The following is a 22,923-nucleotide window of genomic DNA, read 5'->3' on the forward strand; positions in this document are numbered from 1 at the left end:
CTGGTTATACTGATTTATACACTGGTTTTTCCCGTTTATACAGGTATATACTGGTTTATACTGGTATATTCTGGTTTATACTGGTTTATATAGGTATATACTGGTTTATACAGGTATGTACAGGTACACACTGGTTATATTGGTTTATACAGGTATATACTGGTTATACTGGTTAATATAGGTACTGGTTTATACTTGTATATACTGGTTATACTGGGCAGCAGTATAACCAGGGGAGGGTCGCCTGTTCAAGTCCCCGTCCAGACTTAAAATATGGAGCGGTGCCAGTTCACCTCCTGGGCACTGCCGAGGTGCCCTTGAGCAAGGCACCGAACTCCCCAACTGCTCAGAGCGCCTGTCATGGGCACCCTCACTCTGACATCTCTCCACTTAGTGCATGTATAGGTCCTGTTTGTGCATGTGTGTGTTCGGATCTGTGTGTAATTGACAACAGAGTGAAAAACATTGAATTTCCCCTCAGGGATTAATAAAGTACATAAAATTTAAAAAAATAAATAAATAAATACTGGTTTAAACAGGTATATACTGGTTATACTGGTTTATACACGTATATACTGGTTTATACACATATATACCGGTTATACTGGTTTATACTGAACAGTTTGGATTTAAATAAAACGATCTGATCACTAATCAATCGATGTTTGAAACAATAAAACAAACAACTTCAGTCCATTTCAGTTTATTGGTCCACGATCAAAAACACACACACACACACACACACACACACACACAAAAAAAAACAACCCTCCCATGGCCATTGACAGAGCAGAGTGTAACCATGGTGATCTGCATCCTGACAGGAGATAATGATTGTCTTCAGAGGGAGATCTTTGTGTTTCTGAAACTCGAGTTGTCCCTGAAACATACACAGAGGAAAACTGTTAACATGAAGGTCAATTTCTGGTTCTACAGGTCCTCACATGATAAAGGTTCCTCACAGATCATGGTTCTGACAGGATAAAGGTTACTCACAGATCATGGTTCTGACATGACAAAGGTTCCTGACAGATCATGGTTCTGACATGACAAAGGTTCCTGATAGATCATGGATCTGACATGATTAAGGTTCCTGATAGATCATGGTTCTTACATGATAAAGGTTCCTTAGATCATGGTTCTGACAGGATAAAGGTTCCTCACAGATCATGGTTCTGACATGATTAAGGTTCCTCAGATCATGGTTCTGACATGATAAAGGTTCCTGACAGATCATGGTTCTGACATGATAACGGTACCTGACAGATCATGGTTCTGACATGATTAAGGTTCCTCAGATCATGGTTCGGACATGATAAAGGTTCCTCACGAATCATGGTTCTGACATGATTAAGGTTCCTCACAGATCATGGTTCGGACATGATTAAGGTTCCTCACAGATCATGGTTCTGACATGATAAAAGTTCTTCACAGATCACGGTTCTGACATGATAAGAGTTCCTCAGATCATGGTTCTGACATGATTAAGGTCCCCGACCGATCATGGTTCTAACATGATAAAGGTTCCTCATAGATCATGGTTGTGACATGGTTAAGGTTCCTGACAGATCATGGTTCTGAGATGATTAAGGTTCCTCACAGACCATGGTTCTGACATGATTAAAGTTCCTCACAGATCATGGTTCTGACATGATTAAAGTTCCTCAGATCATGGTTCTTATATGATAAAGGTTCCTTAGATCATGGTTCTGACAGGATAAAGGTTCTTCACAGATCATGGTTCTGACATGATTTAAGTTCCTCAGATCATGGTTCTGACATGATAAAGGTTCCTCACAGATCATGGTTCTGACATGATAAAAGTTCGTCATAGATCATGGTTCTGACATGATTTAAGTTCCTCAGATCATGGTTCTGACATGATTAAAGTTCCTCAGATCATGGTTCTTATATGATAAAGGTTCCTCACAGATCATGGTTCTGACATGATTAAAGTTCCTCAGATCATGGTTCTTATATGATAAAGGTTCCTTAGATCATGGTTCTGACAGGATAAAGGTTCTTCACAGATCATGGTTCTGACATGATTTAAGTTACTCAGATCATGGTTCTGACATGATAAAGGTTCCTCACAGATCATGGTTCTGACATGTTACAGGTTCCTTCAAGATCATGGTTCTGACGGGATAAAGGTAGTCGTATTAACAGTAGTAGCAATAGTAGTAGTAGTAACAGCAGTAGTAGCAATAGTAGTGGTAGCAGCAGTAGCAGCAGCAGTAACAGTAGCAATGCTATGGAAAGCCCTTTGAGCATTAATTAAATATCCTTAATATCAAACGAAAGTGTCCTCAACTAGTTCAGTCTTTGGCACCATTAGTTGGACATTTTGTTGAACTAGTTCGCCATTTTACCGTACTAGTTGAACAAAACCTCATACTAGTTACGCTTTTCCAGCAACTAGTGACAGTTTTAGTTTGGACAAAAGCCGTACTAGTTGAGCTGGTGAACTAGTTAACTAGGAAAGTTCAAAATGCTTACTAGATACACTAGCAAGAGCCAAAATATCCACTAGTACTACTAGTAGGAGCCAAAATGTTAACTAGTTACACCAATTAAGAGCCAAAATGATTACTAGTAACACTAGCCAGAGCCAAAATATCCAGTTGAACTACTACCAGTGATGACATGTTTAGCCGCATGTCATCATTTCATCGCTGGCTGTCCAGGTGGTGTCCAGCAAACGATGTGGGTTTCGTTAATCATTGGCAAACTTTCTGGGGAAAACCTGGTCTTATTAGGAGAGACGGCATTCATCCCACTTTGGTTGGAGCTGCTCTCATTTCTAGGAACCTGACAAACTTTATTAGTAATTTAAATCCCTGACAACCCAGAGTTGAGACCAGGACTCAGAGTTACAGTCCTATACACCTCTCTGAGCTTCTAGTGCAGTTACCCACCCATAGTTTTCATAGTTTTATACAAACGGTGTCTGTCCCCCAACCACCTAAATTATTTAAATCTAAAATTAAACAAAGAGGAGTTGTGCATAACAACCTCATAAAAATTAAAACCTCTTCTGTGACAGAAAGACAAAACAGGAGAATTAAATGCAGACTGTTAAATATCAGGTCTCTATCGTCTAAAGCAGTGTTAGTAAACTAATTAATATCAGATAATCATATTGATTTACTCAGTCTCACTGAAACCTGGCTGTGTCCAGATGAATATGTCAGTCTAAATGAATCCACTCCTCCCAGTCATAATAATACCCACATTCCTCGAGGCAGCGGCTCTAGTCTGTTAATCAGCTCTAAACCTAAACTAGATTATAATTAATTTGAAAGCCTCGTTCTTAGTCTTTTACATCCGACCTGGAAAACCTCACAGCCACTTTTATTTGTTATAGTGTACCGTGCTCCTGGCCCGTATTCTGAATTTGTATCTGAATTCTCAGAGTTTTTATCCAGTTTAGTTCTTAAATCAGATAAAGTTATTATTGTCGGCGATTTTAACATTCATGTGGACGTTGATAATGACTCCCTGGCTACCGCGTTTATCTCATTATTAGACTCCATTGGCTTCAGTCAGGGTGTACATGAACCCACTCATTGTTTTAACCATACCCTCGATCTAGTTCTGACGTATGGAATTGAAATTGATAATCTAAAATTCTTTCGACAGAATCCCTCGCTATCGGATCATTATCTGATTACTTTTGATTTCTTTTTATCTTTTTACTCGAGTACACGCCACTCAGCAACAGTTACTATACTAGATGTTTATCAGATAGTGCTGTCACAAAATTTGAAAGGAACTGGTGATTAACCAAACTGGAAGAATCTCGTTTAATCTGGACAGACAGTCTCAAAACTTATAAGAGGGGCCTCCGCAATGCCAGAGCAAACTATTACTCAGCATTAATAGAAGACAATAAGAACAACCCCAGGTTTCTTTTCAGCACTGTAGCCAGGCTGACTGAGAGTCAAAGCTCTATTGAGCCTTGTATTCCTTTAGCCCTTAGCAGTAATGATTTTATGAGCTTTTTTAATGACAAAATTCTAACTATTAGAGGCAAAATTCAGGACCTCCTGTCCTCAGATAGTACCTATCTAACCTCAAACACAGCTGTAAGACCTAATATATATTTAGATTGCTTCTCCCCAATTTCTCTTCAAGAATTGACCGCAGTGATTTCTTCATCTAAATCATCAACGTGTCTCTTAGACCCCATCCCAACTAGGCTACTTAAGGAGGTCTTTCCTTTAGTTAACACTCATATATTAGATATGATCAATATATCCTTATTAACAGGCTATGTACCACAGTCTTTTAAGGTAGCTGTAATTAAACCTCTACTAAAAAAGCCCACCCTGGATCCAGAGGTGTTAGCCAACTATAGACCAATATCTAATCTTCCCTTTATGTCAAAGATCCTTCAGAAAGTAGTCGCAGACCAGCTGTGTGATTTTCTCCATGATAATAATTTATTTGAGGAATTTCAGTCAGGATTTAGAGTGCATCATAGCACTGAGACAGCACTAGTTAAAATTACAAATGACCTTCTGATTGCTTCAGACAAAGGATTTGTCTCTGTGCTTGTTTTATTAGATCTTAGTGCGGCGTTTGACACGATTGACCATCAAATTCTACTGCAGAGACTGGATCACTTAATTGGCCTAAAAGGTTCTGTACTGAGCTGGTTTAAATCTTATTTATCTGATCGTTTTCAGTTTGTTGACGCTCATAATGAATCATCCTTACGTACCAAAGTTTGTTTTGGAGTTCCGCAAGGTTCTGTGCTCGGACCAATCCTATTTACTCTATATATGCTTCCTTTAGGTAACATCATTAGAAATCACTCTATAAATTTCCATTGTTATGCGGATGATACACAACTGTATTTATCGATGAAGCCAGAAGAAAGTAATCAATTAACTAAACTCCATAACTGCCTTAAAGACATAAAAAATTGGATGAGCACCAATTTCCTGATGTTAAATTCAGACAAAACTGAAGTTATTGTTCTTGGCCCCAAACAACTCAGAGACTCTTTATCTGATGATATAGTTTCTCTAGATGGCATTGCTCTGGCCTCTAGCACTACCGTAAGAAACCTCGGAGTAATATTTGATCAAGATTTGTCTTTTAATTCTCATTTAAAACAAACCTCACGGACTGCATTTTTTCATCTGCGTAATATTGAGAAAATTAGGCCTATCCTGACCCGAAAAGATGCAGAAAAATTGGTCCCTCTCTCTCTCTCTCTCGTATCCTATTACTGCATCTTGCTAACTCGGCCATTCTGGATGTCACTAACTCGGCTTCGTCTCCGGAGCCTTTGTGCTCCACGGTCTCTCAGATTAACTCATATCACAGCGGTGCCTGGACAGTGTGACGTGTGTGGTTGTGCTGCTGCCGTGGTCCTGCCAGATGCCTCCTGCTGCTGCTGCCATCATTAGTCATTAGTCATACTTCTACTGTTATTATACACATATGATTATTGTCACACATGTACAGTACAGGCCAAAAGTTTGGACACACCTTCTCATTCAATGAGTTTTCTTTATTTTCATGACTATTTACATTGTAGATTCTCACTGAAGGCATCAAAATTATGAATGAACACATGTGAAGTTATGTACTTAACAAAAGAAGGTGAAATAACTGAAAACATGTTTTATATTCTAGTTTCTTCAAAATAGCCACCCTTTGCTCTGATTACTGCTTTGCACACTCTTGGCATTCTCTCCATGAGCTTCAAGAGGTAGTCACCTGAAATGGTTTCCACTTCACAGGTGTGCCTTATCAGGGTTAATTAGTGGAATTTTTTGCTTTATCAATGGGGTTGGGACCATCAGTTGTGTTGTGCAGAAGTCAGGTTAATACACAGCCGACAGCCCTATTGGACAACTGTTAAAATTCATATTATGGCAAGAACCAATCAGCTAACTAAAGAAAAACGAGTGGCCATCATTACTTTAAGAAATGAAGGTCAGTCAGTCCGGAAAATTGCAAAAACTTTAAATGTGTCCCCAAGTGGAGTCGCAAAAACCATCAAGCGCTACAACGAAACTGGCACACATGAGGACCGACCCAGGAAAGGAAGACCAAGAGTCACCTCTGCTTCTGAGGATAAGTTCATCCGAGTCACCAGCCTCAGAAATCGCAAGTTAACAGCAGCTCAGATCAGAGACCAGATGAATGCCACACAGAGTTCTAGCAGCAGACCCATCTCTAGAACAACTGTTAAGAGGAGACTGCGCGAATCAGGCCTTCATGGTCAAATAGCTGCTAGGAAACCACTGTTAAGGAGAGGCAACAAGCAGAAGAGATTTGTTTGGGCCAAGAAACACAAGGAATGGACATTAGACCAGTGGAAATCTGTGCTTTGGTCTGATGAGTCCAAATTTGAGATCTTTGGTTCCAACCGCCGTGTCTTTGTGAGACGCAGAAAAGGTGAACGGATGGATTCCACATGCCTGGTTCCCACTGTGAAGCATGGAGGAGGAGGTGTGATGGTGTGGGGGTGTTTTGCTGGTGACACTGTTGGGGATTTATTCAAAATTGAAGGCACACTGAACCAGCATGGCTACCACAGCATCCTGCAGCGACATGCCATCCCATCCGGTTTGCGTTTAGTTGGACGATCATTTATTTTTCAACAGGACAATGACCCCAAACACACCTCCAGGCTGTGTAAGGGCTATTTGACCAAGAAGGAGAGTGATGGAGTGCTGCGGCAGATGACCTGGCCTCCACAGTCACCGGACCTGAACCCAATCCAGATGGTTTGGGGTGAGCTGGACCGCAGAGTGAAGGCAAAGGGGCCAACAAGTGCTAAACACCTCTGGGAACTCCTTCAAGACTGTTGGAAAACCATTTCAGGTGACTACCTCTTGAAGCTCATGGAGAGAATGCCAAGAGTGTGCAAAGCAGTAATCAGAGCAAAGGGTGGCTATTTTGAAGAAACTAGAATATAAAACATGTTTTCAGTTATTTCACCTTTTTTTGTTAAGTGCATAACTCCACATGTGTTCATTCATAGTTCTGATGCCTTCAGTGAGAATCTACAATGTAAATAGTCATGACAATAAAGAAAACGCATTGAATGAGAAGGTGTGTCCAAACTTTTGGCCTGTACTGTATACTGTCAGATATTAATACATACTTTCAACATATTGTACCACAGTAGCCAGAACCATAACTATAATATTATTACTTTCAATAATGTTGTTGTAAGCTACTGTCATTACCTGCATCTCTCTCTCTCTCTCTCTCTCTGTCCCATTGTTTCATACGGATTACTGTTAATTTATCATGTTGATCTGTTCTGTACGACATCTATTGCACGTCTGTCCGTCCTGGAAGAGGGATCCCTCCTCAGTTGCTCTTCCTGAGGTTTCTACCGTTTTTTTTCCCCGTTAAAGGGTTTTTTTTGGGGAGTTTTTCCTGATCAGCTGTGAGGGTCATAAGGACAGAGGGATGTCGTATGCTGTAAAGCCCTGTGAGGCAAATTGTGATTTGTGATATTGGGCTTTATAAATAAAATTGAATTGAATTGAATTGAATTGAACTAGTTACACCAGTTAAGAGCCAAAATGATTACTAGTAACACTAGCAAGAGCCAAAATATCCAGTTGTACTACTAGTAGGAGCCAAAATGTTAACTAGTTACACCAGTTAAGAGCCAAAATGGTTACTAGTTATACTAGAAGCACATTTTGGACCTTACTAGTACTACTGGTAAGAGCCAAAATGCCCACTAGTAACACTAGCTGCGCTAAATGCTGTTTGCTTACTGTCCATGCAGGATAAAGCATGAATTAATAATTAGCAGTAGTAGCAGGAGTAGCAGCAGTAGCAGTAGCAGCAGTGGCAGCAGCAGTAGCAGTAACAGTAGCAGTAGCAGTAGCAGCAGTAGTTATAGTAGCAGTGGTAGTAACAGTAGCAGTAGTAGTAGTAGCAGTAGCAGTAGTAGTAGCAGTATGAGTAACAGTAGTTGTAGCAGTAGTAGCAGTAGCGATATTAGTAACAGTAGTCGTAGCAGTAGTAGTAGTAGTAGCAGTATTAGTAACAGTAGTCGTAGCAGTAGTAGCAGTAGCAGTATTAGTATTAGTAGTCATAGCAGTAGCAGTAGTAGTAGCAGTAGCAGTATTAGTATTAGTAGTCGTAGCAGTAGTAGTAGTAGTAGCAGTATTAGTAACAGTAGTCGTAGCAGTAGTAGCAGTAGCAGTATTAGTATTAGTAGTCGTAGCAGTAGCAGTAGTAGTAGCAGTAGCAGTAGTAGTAGCAGTAGTAGTAACAGTAGTCGTAGCAGTAGTAGCAGTAGTAGTAGTAGTAGCGGTATTAGTATCAGTAGTCGTAGCAGTAGTAGCAGTAGTAGTAGTAATAGTAGTAGTAGCAGTATTAGTAACAGTAGTCGTAGCAGTAGTAGCAGTAGTAGTAGTAGTAGTAGTAGCAATATTAGTAACAGTAGTCGTAGCAGTAGTAGCAGTAGTAGTAGCAGTATTAGTAACAGTAGTCGTAGCAGTAGTAGCAGTAGCAGTAGTAGCAGTAGTAGTAGCAGTATTAGTAACAGTAGTCGTAGCAGCAGTAGCAGTAGTAGTAGTAGTAGCAGTATTAGTAACAGTAGTCGTAGCAGTAGTAGCAGTAGTAGTAGCAGTATTAGTAACAGTAGTCGTAGCAGTTGTAGTACCTGAGACTGTCGTTGTGGGTCTTGTACTCCATGATGGTGTTGGCTGGAAGGTTCAGGACTCGTCTTAAAGTGTCTCTGATTCTGGACGTTGTCATTTGGTCATTGGACGTTTTGTTCCAGATGGACAAGATGTCTTCCTGATATGGAGACAGGTAGAGACAGACAGGTAGAGTTAGGCAGGTAGAGAAAGACAGGAAGGGACAGACAGGTAGAGATGGACAGAAAGGGACAGACAAGTGGAGACAGACAGGAAGGGACAGACAGGTTCTCAGAGTATGTCAGTTTGTATTCCTGAACCAGGTCCTGGACAGACCTTATATTATCACTCTCTAATGTTATTGGACAGTTTGAACAAATCTATCAGTATTGTCAGAGTCACGTGACCTTTAGGGAGAATATATTTCTGGATCGTATTTAAGAGTAAGTGGAGTAATGAAGTAAACACAACAGCTAAGAAGGTTCTAAATGATCATTAACAGTATGAACACAGACTCACACACAGAATCACTCTGTCATTTCACAGTGATCCATATTTTCTGTGTCACCACACACTTAGTGCTCCATCTCTACTGTGAATGATTCATTTAAAACTTTTATGTTTTATCTAGATCACGTTATTTAATAAATGTAATTATGTGACAGCGGGCACATTGGAAAGTGTAAATGATAAGGTTTCTATCTGATAAAAACTGGTGGAGACATGAATCCAAATAAATGACATATTAATCTAAATCCTGCTGAGCTCCACTGGCACAGGTTTCATTGAAGAGGCCCCACCCTCACTTCCAGCAAATCGTGTGCAAAGCATTGTGGGGATTTTAAACCTGCAGAGGATCCACAGATGCATCCTTGGAATTTCTCTGAGAGAAGGACTCAGTCCTTCGTGAAACTCAGAAGGATCCTTGACATTGGAACAGTCCTTCCGTGGGTATATGACGTAGCATCCTCCAAATTCGGCCGTTTGAGGATCCTTCCTTGACTTTGAGAAACACCCAGTAACTCATAAATCAAATGCAGCAGACTGTCAGTGCGGTCGTACTGCAGTAGTTCTGTGGTCTCTCTGCATTATTACAGCAGTAGTTATGCAGTACCACATCAGTAGTTATGCAGAACCACTGCAGTATTACAGCAGTAGTTCTGCAGTGGTTCTACTGCAGTAACAGTACAGAAGTAACAGAAGCACCTGAAAGCGTATAGAGACCACAGCTCCACAGATCTCCTCTCCCACCATGAACTGTTCTCCCAACATGGCCAGTATGATGTTCTCCCAGAACCGACTGGCCAAACCTTTACGAAGACGAATGATCCACTTCCCCCCACTGCGGTTAGAGTCATCCTGGGGGGGCAAGGACAGGACAAGTGATTACGATGTCAATACGACTTCAGAGCATAAACAAATCAACAGCATCAACAGTATCAGTATCAATAGTATAACTACACTATAACTACAGTATATCAACGGTATATCAAAAGTATAAGTACAGTATATCAAAACTATAACTACTGGGGTGTCAGTGGATTAGTGGGAGAGCAGGCACCCCATGTACAAGGTTGTTGCTGCAGCGGCCAGGGTTCGACTCCAGCCTGTGGGCCTTTGCTGCATGTCACTCCCTCTCTCTGTCCCCCCTTCACGCTTATCTGTCCTATCAATTACAGGCTTAAAAATGCCCAAAAAAATCTTTAAAAAAAAATAAAAATATAACTACTGTATATCAACAGCAAATCTACAGTACAGGGTGGTGTTACAATAACACTACAGTGCAGTACAGGGTGGTGTCACAGTATCACTACAGTGAAACTACAGTACAGGGTGGTGTTGCAGTGTAACTACAGTAAAACTACAGTGCAGGATGGTGTTACAATAACACTACAGTGCAGTACAGGGTGGTGTTACAGTATCACTACAGTAAAACTACAGTACAGGGTGGTGTTACAATAACACTACAGTGCAGTACAGGGTGGTGCTACAGTGTAACTACAGTACAGTACAGGGTGTTGCTACAGTACAGTACAGGGTGGTGTTACAGTGTAACTACAGTACAGTACAGGGTGATGTTACAGTGCAACTACAGTAAAACTACAGTACAGGGTGGTGTTACAATAACACTACAGTGCAGTACAGGGTGGTGCTACAGTGTAACTATAGTACAGTACAGGGTGGTGTTACAGTGTTACTATAGTACAGGGTGGTGTTACAGTGTAACTACAGTACAGGGTGATGTTACAGTGTAACCACAGTACAAGGTGGTGTTACAGTGTAACCACAGTACAGTACAGAGTGGTGTTATAGTGTAACCACAGTAAAACTACAGTACAGAGTGGTGTTACAATAACACTACAGTGCAGTACAGGGTGGTGCTACAGTGTAACTACAGTACAGGGTGGTGTTACAGTGTTACTACAGTACAGGGTGGTGTTACAGTGTAGCCACAGTACAGTACAGGATGGTGTTACAGTGTAACCACAGTACAGTACAGGATGGTGTTACAGTGTAACCACAGTACAGTACAGGGTGGTGTTACAGTGTAACCACAGTACAGTACAGGGTGCTGTTGCAGTGTAACTAAAGTACAGGGTGGTGTTACAGTGTAACTACAGTACAGTACAGGGTGGTGTTATAGTGTAACTACAGTACAGTACAGGATGGTGTTATAGTGTAACTACAGTACAGTACAGGATGGTGTTACAGTGTAACCACAGTACAGTACAGGGTGGTGTTACAGTGTAACCACAGTACAGTACAGGGTGGTGTTACAGTGTAACCACAGTACAGTACAGGGTGCTGTTGCAGTGTAACTAAAGTACAGGGCGGTGTTACCTCCCACATGGGTTTGATTCCTTCCTTGAACAGGTGGAAGTCACTGTGTCCACTCAGATCACCTGGTCTCACCAGGTGACTGTAGAACCTCCAGAACTGCTCCACCTGAACACGCGCACACGCACACACACACATGCACGCACGCACGCGCGCACACACACACACACACACACAGCTGATGAAGGTGATGATGATGATCAGACACTGAAGATATGATGTCACCTGCACCTAAAGACACCTGTGTGTGTGTGTGTACCGATGCCACTGAGCCGATCTGTCGGATGTTTTGTTCGTAGCTCTGAGAACTTGCAGGACGACTCGGAGTTCTTCTGCTGTACCAGAAGGTGTAGTTATATTGGAGGGGGTGTTCACCTACACCTGGACACACCGCCTGCACACAGACAGGCGCAGACAGGTACAGACAGGTACAGACAGACAGATACAGACAGGTAAAGACAGGTACAGACAAGGACAGAAAGGTACAGATAGGTACAGATAGACAGGTACAGACAGGTACACACAGACAGGTACAGACAGGTACACACAGACAGGTACAGACAGACAGATACAGACAGGTAAAGACAGGTACAGACAGGTACACACAGACAGATACACACAGGTACAGACAGACAGGTACACACAGACAGATACACACAGGTACAGACAGACAAGTACACACAGACAGAGACAGACAGGTACACACAGACAGGTACAGGCAGGTACAGACAGGTACAAGTACAGACAAAGGAGATGGAGTCAGTTGATCACAGTCCGTCAGTAGTTAACTGAATGAATGAAGAATGAATGAATGAATGAATTCATTAATGTGTGATGTCACTGACCCACAGTTTCTGCTGTCATAATGAAACGTCATTTTTCACAGGTTTAAACACAAACATGTCTGACGACCCTGATAGTGTAAAAACAGAGACTGTCTCCCATCTGTGTCTCAGGGCAGAGCTCCACCCTGTCCTCTACAGCTCCATCACCATCTCCACCCTGTCCTCTACAGCTCCATCACCATCTCCACCCTGTCCTCTACAGCTCCGTCACCATCTCCACCCTGTCCTCTACAGCTCCGTCACCATCTCCACACTGTTCTCTACAGCTCCGTCAGTCTCCACCCTGTTCTCTACAGCTCCGTCACCATCTCCACCCTGTCCTCTACAGCTCCGTCACCATCTCCACCCTGTCCTCTACAGCTCCGTCACCATCTCCACCCTGTCCTCTACAACTCCGTCACTGTCTCCACCCTGTCCTCTACAGCTCCGTCACCATCTCCACCCTGTCCTCTACAACTCCGTCACCGTCTCCACACTGTTCTCTACAGCTCCGTCACCGTCTCCACCCTGTCCTCTACAGCTCCGTCACCATCTCCACCCTGTCCTCTACAACTCCGTCACCGTCTCCACACTGTTCTCCACAGCTCCGTCACCGTCTCCACCCTGTCCTCTACAGCTCCGTCACCATCTCCACCCTGTTCTCTACAATTCCGTCACCATCTCCACACTGTTCTCTACAGCTCCGTCACCGTCTCCACCCTGTCCTCTACAGCTCCGTCAGTCTCCACCCTGTCCTCTACAGCTCCGTCAGTCTCCAAACTGTCCTCTACAGCTCCGTCAGTCTCCACACTGTTCTCTACAACTCCGTCACCGTCGCCACACTGTTCTCTACAGCTCCGTCACCATCTCCACCCTGTCCTCTACAGCTCCATCACCATCTCCACCCTGTCCTCTACAACTCCGTCACCGTCTCCACCCTGTCCTCTACAGCTCCGTCACCGTCTCCACCCTGTCCTCTACAGCTCCGTCACCATCTCCACCCTGTCCTCTACAACTCCGTCACTGTCTCCACACTGTTCTCTACAGCTCCGTCACCGTCTCCACCCTGTCCTCTACAGCTCCGTCAGTCTCCACCCTGTCCTCTACAGCTCCATCACCGTCTCCACCCTGTCTTCTACAGCTCCGTCATAGTCTCCATCTCTCTGTCTGTTAGAGGTGGGGAAACATCATCACAGCAGTGATATTAAACATGGTGATACAGTCTCTATTCAGACACCATGGATTTATCTTCCATTAAACATTATTAATTTTACATAAACACCTTTTAATCCAACTTTTGGTCCTGAATAATAAAATCAGCTGTTTATCAGAGGTTTGTTTCCTGCTGAGGTCAGCAGAGGTCTGAGTCAGCGCCATCAGACAGGAAGCTCATCAGAACAAAGATGGAGGCAGTGGAGACAGAAATAAGAAATGTCTCACATTCTCCAAACTAGAGCGGGACATTATCTGACAGGACAGGAGACCACTGTCTCACTTTCTCCAAACTAGAGCGGGACATTATCTGACAGAGGACAGGAGACCACTGTCTCACTTTCTCCAAACTAGAGCGGGACATTATCTGACAGAGGACAGGAGACCACTGTCTCACTTTCTCCAAACTAGAGCGGGACATTATCTGACAGAGGACAGGAGACCACTGCAGTGTTTCCCATACATTCATTTATCTGTGGCGGTGCACCACGTATAAATTATCTCCGCCACATATAGATTTTTCTGCTTTTGGCACAACCTGTTCGACCTCGCTCATAAACACATTATAATGGGACTCACTGTCTGTGAATGTAGCTTGTCATTACAATTCCGGTGCAATAGGTGGCGGTATGCATCGTAAAGACGTACTTAACGCACCTGGTCCACCAGAAGAAGAAGTAGAAGCAGACGTAGTAGCAGAACGGATCCAAAGACGAAGGTAAGACCTCTCGGTACAAATATGTGGGCAAACAAGTCCAAAAGTGGTCCGAACAACTCTAACTCATCATGTTATATTAGCCTGTGTCTGTATTAACATAGTTGGAAGCTAAACATGTGCCGAGACATTAACTCACGCTGTTAGTAGTGTTAACTGCAGCACGAATCCCATAGTAGCTTGCCCCCGTTAATCAATTACAGCGGCTGCACCGGCAACGAGAGTGGCACGGCAACCACCGCCTGTCACACGACAACTCTCTATTTTATGTGGCTCTTCTATTTTTGTCGCGCTACGCTCCCCTACGCGACCCTCCAGCTGATAAAAACTACACGAAATAGTGTGCTAAACGAGCACAATGTGTTTTTAAATGAATAAACCATTATCAGAGGTGATATGTGATGATTTTTTTTCATGCATTCACCCATGTTTATCCGTGACATTGTGTAAATGTCCATGGCGGACATTTGAAAGCGAGTAGATGACAAACAGTACAGTAAACCTGTAGATAACTCAAATATATGTAATAACTTAGATGGAAAATGCTTTAACATTTCATGCAGACTACATGCAGCCTCTCGGCTCGGCAAACGGTAAACAACCCTGCTGGCTTCTCTACGTGTCGCTTCCATACGCAGTCAGTGGAGCCCAAATGAATATGCCGTGACGCTACGCTGACTTGACACTCACGTTTGCAGCCGGTGGAGCCCGGCCTTAAGGTTCTGCTCGTTAGTAATTAACTCTGACGTTGGATGTTCACTTCTTCACAGAGATGAGTACTGAAAAATATTTTCAATACCCCTTGAAGTGTCTAAAGTCGGCGCCTGGAAGTGGGCCTGTAGGCTCCCGACCTTGAACCTCTTGTCTCTTGTCAGTTGTCCTCAGATGTCGATTTTGATATCTTAGGTTCAGCTGGTAAATACTTAAAGAAACACTGGAAACAGGCAAAGTCCGATGCAATCAAGTTTAATGTGTCAACAGGCTCTAACACATACAACTTAGCGAGTCAGACTCCGGAGTGTGACTGAAAACCTGCTCTCAGAGCCCTGGCTTATATGCTGGTGGAGATTCAAATGAGTCTCCACCTCTTTTTGCTAATCCTTCCCACTCAAGTCCAATTCTATTGGTGGAAAACTTTCCTTTGTGTCCAATTCTGATTGGGCCCGTTTTTAATGGTGTAATGCAGCCTGGAATTTCCCAAATCTTCTACCCTTAGGTCTGGTTTCGCTTTCACTCTATTTTTAAAAAACATGTGAATTTTGAGGACTTTTATACCGTCCTCAGTGCTCTCATTCTTATACAAAGTGAACCTTTAGAATACAATATGTGAATGTGTGTGTATATTACAACATTTGAGTATGTGTTTCATCATTAAACAAGACATAGTGTGTTCTTTCAGTAGGTGCATACAACATGATTACATAGTCTGGTGCTATGAATACTTTGACATATACAACAATGTTTTATCATATTCAGATGCAGATCAAGGAGTCTTATAATGCCTTGTACATGAAACATGATTATATGATCTTTTTGTCTCTTAATCAACTTATGTATCTTAACCTTGCTACTTGATTTGTTGAACACGAACTTTTACACTACACCCTCCATATGCCCCCCCCACCACACCACCACAAATAGATTCCTGTCCTGTGGGAAACACTGCACTGTCTCATGTTCTCCGAACTAGAGCGGGACATTATCTGACAGAGGACAGGAGACCACTGTCCCACGTTCTCCAAACTAGAGCGGGACATTATCTGACAGAGGACTCCAAACTAGAGTGGGACCACTGTGTCACGTTCTCCAAACTAGAGCGGGACATTATCTGACAGAGGACTCCAAACTAGAGTGGGACCACTGTCCCACGTTCTCCAAACTAGAGCGGGACATTATCTGACAGAGGACTCCAAACTAGAGCGGGACCACTGTGTCACGTTCTCCAAACTGGTCAGATCTGGCTGATCAATACGGATATTCAACACTTAGATTTTTTTCTGTGATGAAGTTTTAAAGTTTGAACGACACTCAACAGGACGTTCAGTGAGACCACCGCATTCATGTAACATTTAAAACAAGCTAACGGCGCTAGCGACGAATGTGCAACTTTTTTCTCCTCCTGACACCAGAAATCAAACAGGAAGTCAAAGACTGCATCGTATGAAGACTCGGTGATCCCTGTGATCTCTGCGTTGCGTCTGTCTGTACCCCAGAGTTATGTGACCGTGACAGAGCACTCACTCTGCATCAACGTCTGGAGACCAAAACGTCCCTGAAGTTCACAGCACAGCACGCCGGCTAAAAATAAAATCAATGACTGACCCGAAGAGATCTGACTCAACTGGAGACACGAGTCTCCAATTGAAGACACAAGTCTCCGACTGACGAGACGAGTCTCCGACTGACAAGTCGCCAACTGACAAGCCTCCGACTGACGACACGAGTCTTCGACTGACTTGTCTCCGACTGACAAGTCTCTGACTGACGACACGAGTCTCCGACTTTCAGGGTGCAGCTCTAGTTTGGACTTTTAAGCTATCTGATGGGACGGACCCTACTGGACAAAACATCCACTCGTCCTGTACAAATGGACGAAACCTGATGTCAAGTCCTTCAGACAGAGGGACAGACAGAGAGAGGGATAGACAGACAGACAGAGGGACAGACAGAGAGACGGAGAGACAGACAGACAGAGGGACAGACAGAGAGACAGAGAGTGAGAGAAAGACGGAGAGACAGACAGATAGATGGATGGACAGACAGACAGAGGGACAGACAGAGACACGGACAGGTAGTCTCACCTTGCGTCGGTTATTATTGTTGTTATTGTTGGTCCCGTCACTGTTGTCATGGTGACAGTCTGTCTCTTGGTGGTCCTCCTCCTCTTTTGGACTGAAACACAAACAGGAAGTGTCTGTGAGGTCATCAGCTGATCAGTCTGTCTCCTCTGTTGTCTCTGTTTATTGTTAATAAAGTTATGAAGGTGGAACAGGTGAGAGCAGCAGCACCTGGACAAGGTGATGCCACTACTGTCAGTACTTTATAAACTACAAGTATGAACACTACTGTCAGTACTTTATAAACTACAGAAACAAACACTACTCTCAGTACTTTATAATCTACAGATACAAACAGTACTGTCAGTACTTTATAATCTACAGATATAAACACTACTGTCAGTACTTTATAAACTACAGATATAAACACGACTGTCAGTACTTTATAAACAACAGATATAAACACTACTGTCAATACTTTATAAACTACAGATACAAACACTACTGTCGGTACTTTATAATCTACAGGTATAAACACTACTGTCAGTACTTTATAAACTACAGATACAAACACTACTGTCAGTACTTTATAATCTACAGATATAAATACTACTGTCAGTACTTTATAAACTACAGATAAACACTACTGTCAGTACTTTATAAACTACAGGTATAAACACTACTGTCAGTACTTTATAATCTACAGATATAAACACTACTGTCAGCACTTTATAAACTACAGATAAACACTACTGTCAGTACTTTATAATCTACAGATATAAACACTACTGTCAGTACTTTATAAACTACAGACAAACACTACTGTCAGTACTTTATAATCTACAGATATAAACACTACTGTCAGTACTTTATAAACTACAGGTATAAACACCACTGTCAGTACTTTATAAACTACAGAAACAAACACTACTGTCAGTACTTTATAATCTACAGGTATAAACAGTACTGTCAGTACTTTATAAACTACAGATACAAACAGTACTGTCAGTACTTTATAATCTACAGATATAAACACTACTGTCAGTACTTTATAAACTACAGATATAAACACTACTGTCAGTACTTTATAATCTACAGATATAAACACTACTGTCAGTACTTTATAATCTACAGATATAAATACTACTGTCAGTACTTTATAAACTACAGATAAACACTACTGTCAGTACTTTATAAACTACAGGTATAAACACTACTGTCAGTACTTTGTAATCTACAGATATAAACACTACTGTCAGTACTTTATAAACTACAGGTATAAACACTACTGTCAGTACTTTATAAACTACAGAAACAAACAGTACTGTCAGTACTTTATAATCTACAGATATAAACACTACTGTCAGTACTTTATAAACTACAGATATAAACACGACTGTCAGTACTTTATAAACAACAGATATAAACACTACTGTCAATACTTTATAAACTACAGATACAAACACTACTGTTGGTACTTTATAATCTACAGGTATAAACACTACTGTCAGTACTTTATAAACTACAGATACAAACACTACTGTCAGTACTTTATAATCTACAGATATAAATACTACTGTCAGTACTTTATAAACTACAGATAAACACTACTGTCAGTACTTTATAAACTACAGGTATAAACACTACTGTCAGTACTTTATAATCTACAGATATAAACACTACTGTCAGCACTTTATAAACTACAGATAAACACTACTGTCAGTACTTTATAATCTACAGATATAAACACTACTGTCAGTACTTTATAAACTACAGACAAACACTACTGTCAGTACTTTATAATCTACAGATATAAACACTACTGTCAGTACTTTATAAACTACAGGTATAAACACCACTGTCAGTACTTTATAAACTACAGAAACAAACACTACTGTCAGTACTTTATAATCTACAGGTATAAACAGTACTGTCAGTACTTTATAAACTACAGATACAAACAGTACTGTCAGTACTTTATAATCTACAGATATAAACACTACTGTCAGTACTTTATAAACTACAGATATAAACACTACTGTCAGTACTTTATAATCTACAGATATAAACACTACTGTCAGTACTTTATAATCTACAGATATAAATACTACTGTCAGTACTTTATAAACTACAGATAAACACTACTGTCAGTACTTTATAAACTACAGGTATAAACACTACTGTCAGTACTTTGTAAACTACAGATATAAATATAGCCGCGAGCGGCAATCTGCGGGTTCTAACCTGTTCCGCCCCAAACCAGCCACCGTGACCCTCACCACCCACCGTGACCCTCATCTGCCGTAGTGCAAGACGTTCCCCACTCTGTCCCTGAAAGCTCCAAGCAATACATACTCTTTCCAAGTCACACATTTCTTGAAATCGGGTTTTCAGCTAGCCTACATGCTAATAACATTTGTGGTATACTTTCACATAGAGACTCCATTTGAACATCAAAACATAAATTGAAATTTTACCTATTGATGCGTATTTCAAAGTTTCAATAGGTATTTTAATGTTTACCTTAAGTATACCTCAAAGCCACTTCTCTGTTTTCCCACTATCCTCTTGCTCCACCCTTCTTCACATATTTCAACAAGTCACAGTCTGCCAGCCTCTCCCTGTTCTCTACCAATCCGTCATTAGCTGTCAAATTTCTCTCTCTGCTGTCATCTAGCTGTCATTTCAGCAAAACTCCCAGCCCACCTCCACCCCTGCACCACCTCCATCAAGATACAGACTGTCTTAATCTGGATCTTCAAATGAGAAGTTCCCTCATCCGGTCACCTCAAGATTCCCTACCTTCCCCAGTGTCTAGGCCGGGGGGTGGGGGTAACTTCTTCAGTTGCAAGTTTCTCATCCACAGATCAGTTTACTCAGCTGGTCTCCTCCCCATGGTCTAAGTGGCAAATTATCAAACCATTCTAAATATATTCGTGTGACCTCAAAAGTCACATAACTATAGCAACATGTGCACATGCAGGCTTTTTTATTCAAACATGACATAATAGCTTCATTTGCATGAAGTGGTATTATGTGGTAGTGAGGGTCCGTGTACCTTTTGATAGTTTGATATTTTGTTTTCAAAATGAAACGGATTTACGGAAATATGGCCGTTTTCCCGTTATTCCGTTTTGAGACACAAAACAAAATAACGGAAGTGCTTCCGTTTTCCCGTTTTCTCTTTCAAAACCAAATTACGGAAAAACCAAATTGAAACGAGACCCAGATGCATTAGCTAGGTACAAATAGGATAGGCCCAGTACTCTGTCATTGTTTTCTCTCTGCTCAATTCCTACAACATTGCTTTTTGTGTTTATCTTTCTTAACCCCACCTGAACAACCACTAGTCTATAAAAATGTTATGTAATGTTTTATGTTTCCAAATCAAATGAAATCAAAATGATAGTAGGCCTATTTACCATATTGTTCAACCAGGTGAAGTTCTAAAAACATAGGCTAATCTGTGGCATTTTACTAAATCTAAAATAGGCCTACATGTGCCGCCCTCTTCAAGGGTAAAAAATGTCCTGACATCATGTTTGTTTCACTTATGTTGTAGGATGGGAAGTCATCAAATATTAGCAAAACTCACAGAGTGAGAGAGATCTGCAATGTCTGTTTGTCAGTCTGTCAGACTGTCCTGGCCATAATAGTATTAAACTTAAAATCTGCACCATATCATTAATGATTAACAAGACTGAGTAACTACATTGGAGTTGGAACCCAGGATCAACTGTGTGAACATACAAGGAGTTATACATGTAAGCAGAAAGGAGAGTGGAGAGAAACATGATGTAAAGAGAAAGCTTGGGTAAATGACATGCAGTAATCATTTCATCCATCGCTGCTTACTTGGGTGACATGCATAAGATTTGTCTACTTCTCATGAGAATTGTGTCATATAACACACGCGGCCTGCGTCTAGGACACAATGCAGCGGATAAGGCACGGCGAATTGTTGTTGACAAACTCCTTGAGGAAACTGACATTCTTTGTCTACAAGAAACTTTTCTTGCTAAACAGGACCTGGACAAGCTTAACTCTGTTCATAGTAACTTCCATGGGGTGGGGGAGTCAACCACAGATTTGAGCTTGGGGTTGGTTCAAGGCAGAATACCTGGAGGTGTGGCCATTATGTGGCATAAAAAATATGACCCTCTGATCAGTGTGATTAGATTGAGAGTAGACGGGTGTGTTGCAATAAAAGTTTCTTATAATGGTAATGTTCTTATCATTTTGAATGTTTACACACCTTATGAATGTTCCAGTAACGAGGACCAATATCTTCAAAAGCTTGCTTTTATTGGCTCTTTTATTGAAGAAAATGAATGTACCTGTATTTATGTAATGGGTGATTTGAATGCAGATATCTCTGACAGGAAGTCTGTGTTTGGCCGATACCTAGTTGAATTTTGTCATGATAATAAGCTCTTGTTAACAAGTAAGATCCATTTGCCAACAGATAGCTATACATATGTCAGTGAGGCTTGGAATACAACATCCTGGCTAGATCATTGTGTAAGCACAGCTGATGCCCATGAATGTGTGGATAAAGTTGAGATTTTGTATGGGTTTGCAACAACGGACCACATGCCTGTCTCTATTATGCTCAATGTAGAAAACCTACCTACAATGACCACGGATGATAATCAGGTTAATCATGGTGGGAAAATTGAGTGGGCTAAACTCTCAGAGAACGACCTGCTACATTATCATGACTTGACTGAGAAGACCATAGGTAACATTGAAATTCCATATGATGCTATAATGTGTGATAATTTCAACTGTGGTATGCCAAATCACAAAGAAGAGCTATGTGTACTATATGACAGAATTGTGCAGGGTCTGAATAAGGCTAGTAAACCACTCATTCAGAGAAAAGCAAAAAAGTACAGCTTCAGGCCAGGCTGGAATGAGTATGTGGATGAACTCCACCAGCAAGCCAGAGAAGCTTTTAAAAATTGGGTTATCGCCGGTAAATCAAGGCATGGACCTGAGAGTGAAATTAAAAAGAAAGCTGTTGCTAGGTTCAAATATGCAATTGGGAAATTGGCTTTAAACAAATCCTGTGGCCTTCATCTGATCTCTGCAGAGCATTTGAAATTTTCATGAATGAAATTTTCATTTTCAAGAATGAATGAATGAGTGAATGAATGAACTAGAAAATTTCACATGGAATTTTGAGTGTGCCTGATGCTCGCTGCCAACTAGTATCCCCATACCAATACGCTAATTATTAATAGCAGTAAATGTATCACTGTGTGTCTGTGTGTGTGTGCATGCCTGAATGTGTGTATGTTCACGTGCTGTCGCGCGTTTGTGTATGTGTGAGTCTGTTTGTCTGTCTGTGTGTATGTCCACTTACAGATAGAAAAAACAGCTTAACTTAACAGCTAAAAAAGACTGCAGTCTAAAATGTCCAAGATGGACACAGAAAGACAGAGACAGACAGACCCAGACAGGCAGACTGACACATATGTAATTACCTCTGTATGATGAGGCTTTAACTGCAAAGAAGTCAGGTTGCTGAAATATTCAAATTTGACTGTGCTGTGACACACAGACGATTGGCCGAACGGCTGGAGTTGATTCAGCCAATCACCAGTTGGCAATGGCACAGTCAAATTTAAATACACCAAGAAAAGGCAGAAACTGAGCCAAAAGTTCCTCTCAAACTCCAACTGTTTAATGAAAAACCGTAAGTGCTACAGCTACAAAAAGCACACCGTGAGCGAGAGGACAGGATGCGGATCACAAAGGTGTAAATTTCATTTCTGTGGTGTGAAAAATGAGGCCAGAGCCATGATGGACATAAGTGGAATGGTCTGCTTTCTTCCAGAAATTTGGGCTCTCACTTAACATGGAATTCAAATAAACACAAGAAGTTTGTGCTCTAATAAAAAAAAAAAAAAAAAGGGATC

The 22,923-nt window shown here is 41.5% G+C and overlaps 1 protein-coding gene across 1 annotated transcript in view; it reads right to left on the bottom strand.

Annotated features, from left to right (window-relative positions):
* Positions 1–687: 687 nt before the first annotated feature.
* LOC117246115 (eukaryotic translation initiation factor 4E type 2) overlaps positions 688–22,923 on the bottom strand; it is a 30,132-nt gene continuing 7,896 nt past the window's right edge. The window contains exons 2-7 of the mRNA XM_078164149.1: positions 17,024–17,114; positions 11,731–11,865; positions 11,475–11,579; positions 9,840–9,992; positions 8,657–8,793; positions 688–880 (exon numbers count right to left, since the gene is read on the bottom strand). Coding sequence (XP_078020275.1) covers positions 841–880; positions 8,657–8,793; positions 9,840–9,992; positions 11,475–11,579; positions 11,731–11,865; positions 17,024–17,114 — 661 coding nt within the window. The 3' untranslated portion in view covers positions 688–840. The remainder of the gene's footprint in view (positions 881–8,656; positions 8,794–9,839; positions 9,993–11,474; positions 11,580–11,730; positions 11,866–17,023; positions 17,115–22,923) is intronic.

This window comes from Epinephelus lanceolatus, chromosome 22 (assembly GCF_041903045.1).
Source record: "Epinephelus lanceolatus isolate andai-2023 chromosome 22, ASM4190304v1, whole genome shotgun sequence".
NCBI classification, from domain to species: Eukaryota; Metazoa; Chordata; class Actinopteri; order Perciformes; family Serranidae; genus Epinephelus; species Epinephelus lanceolatus.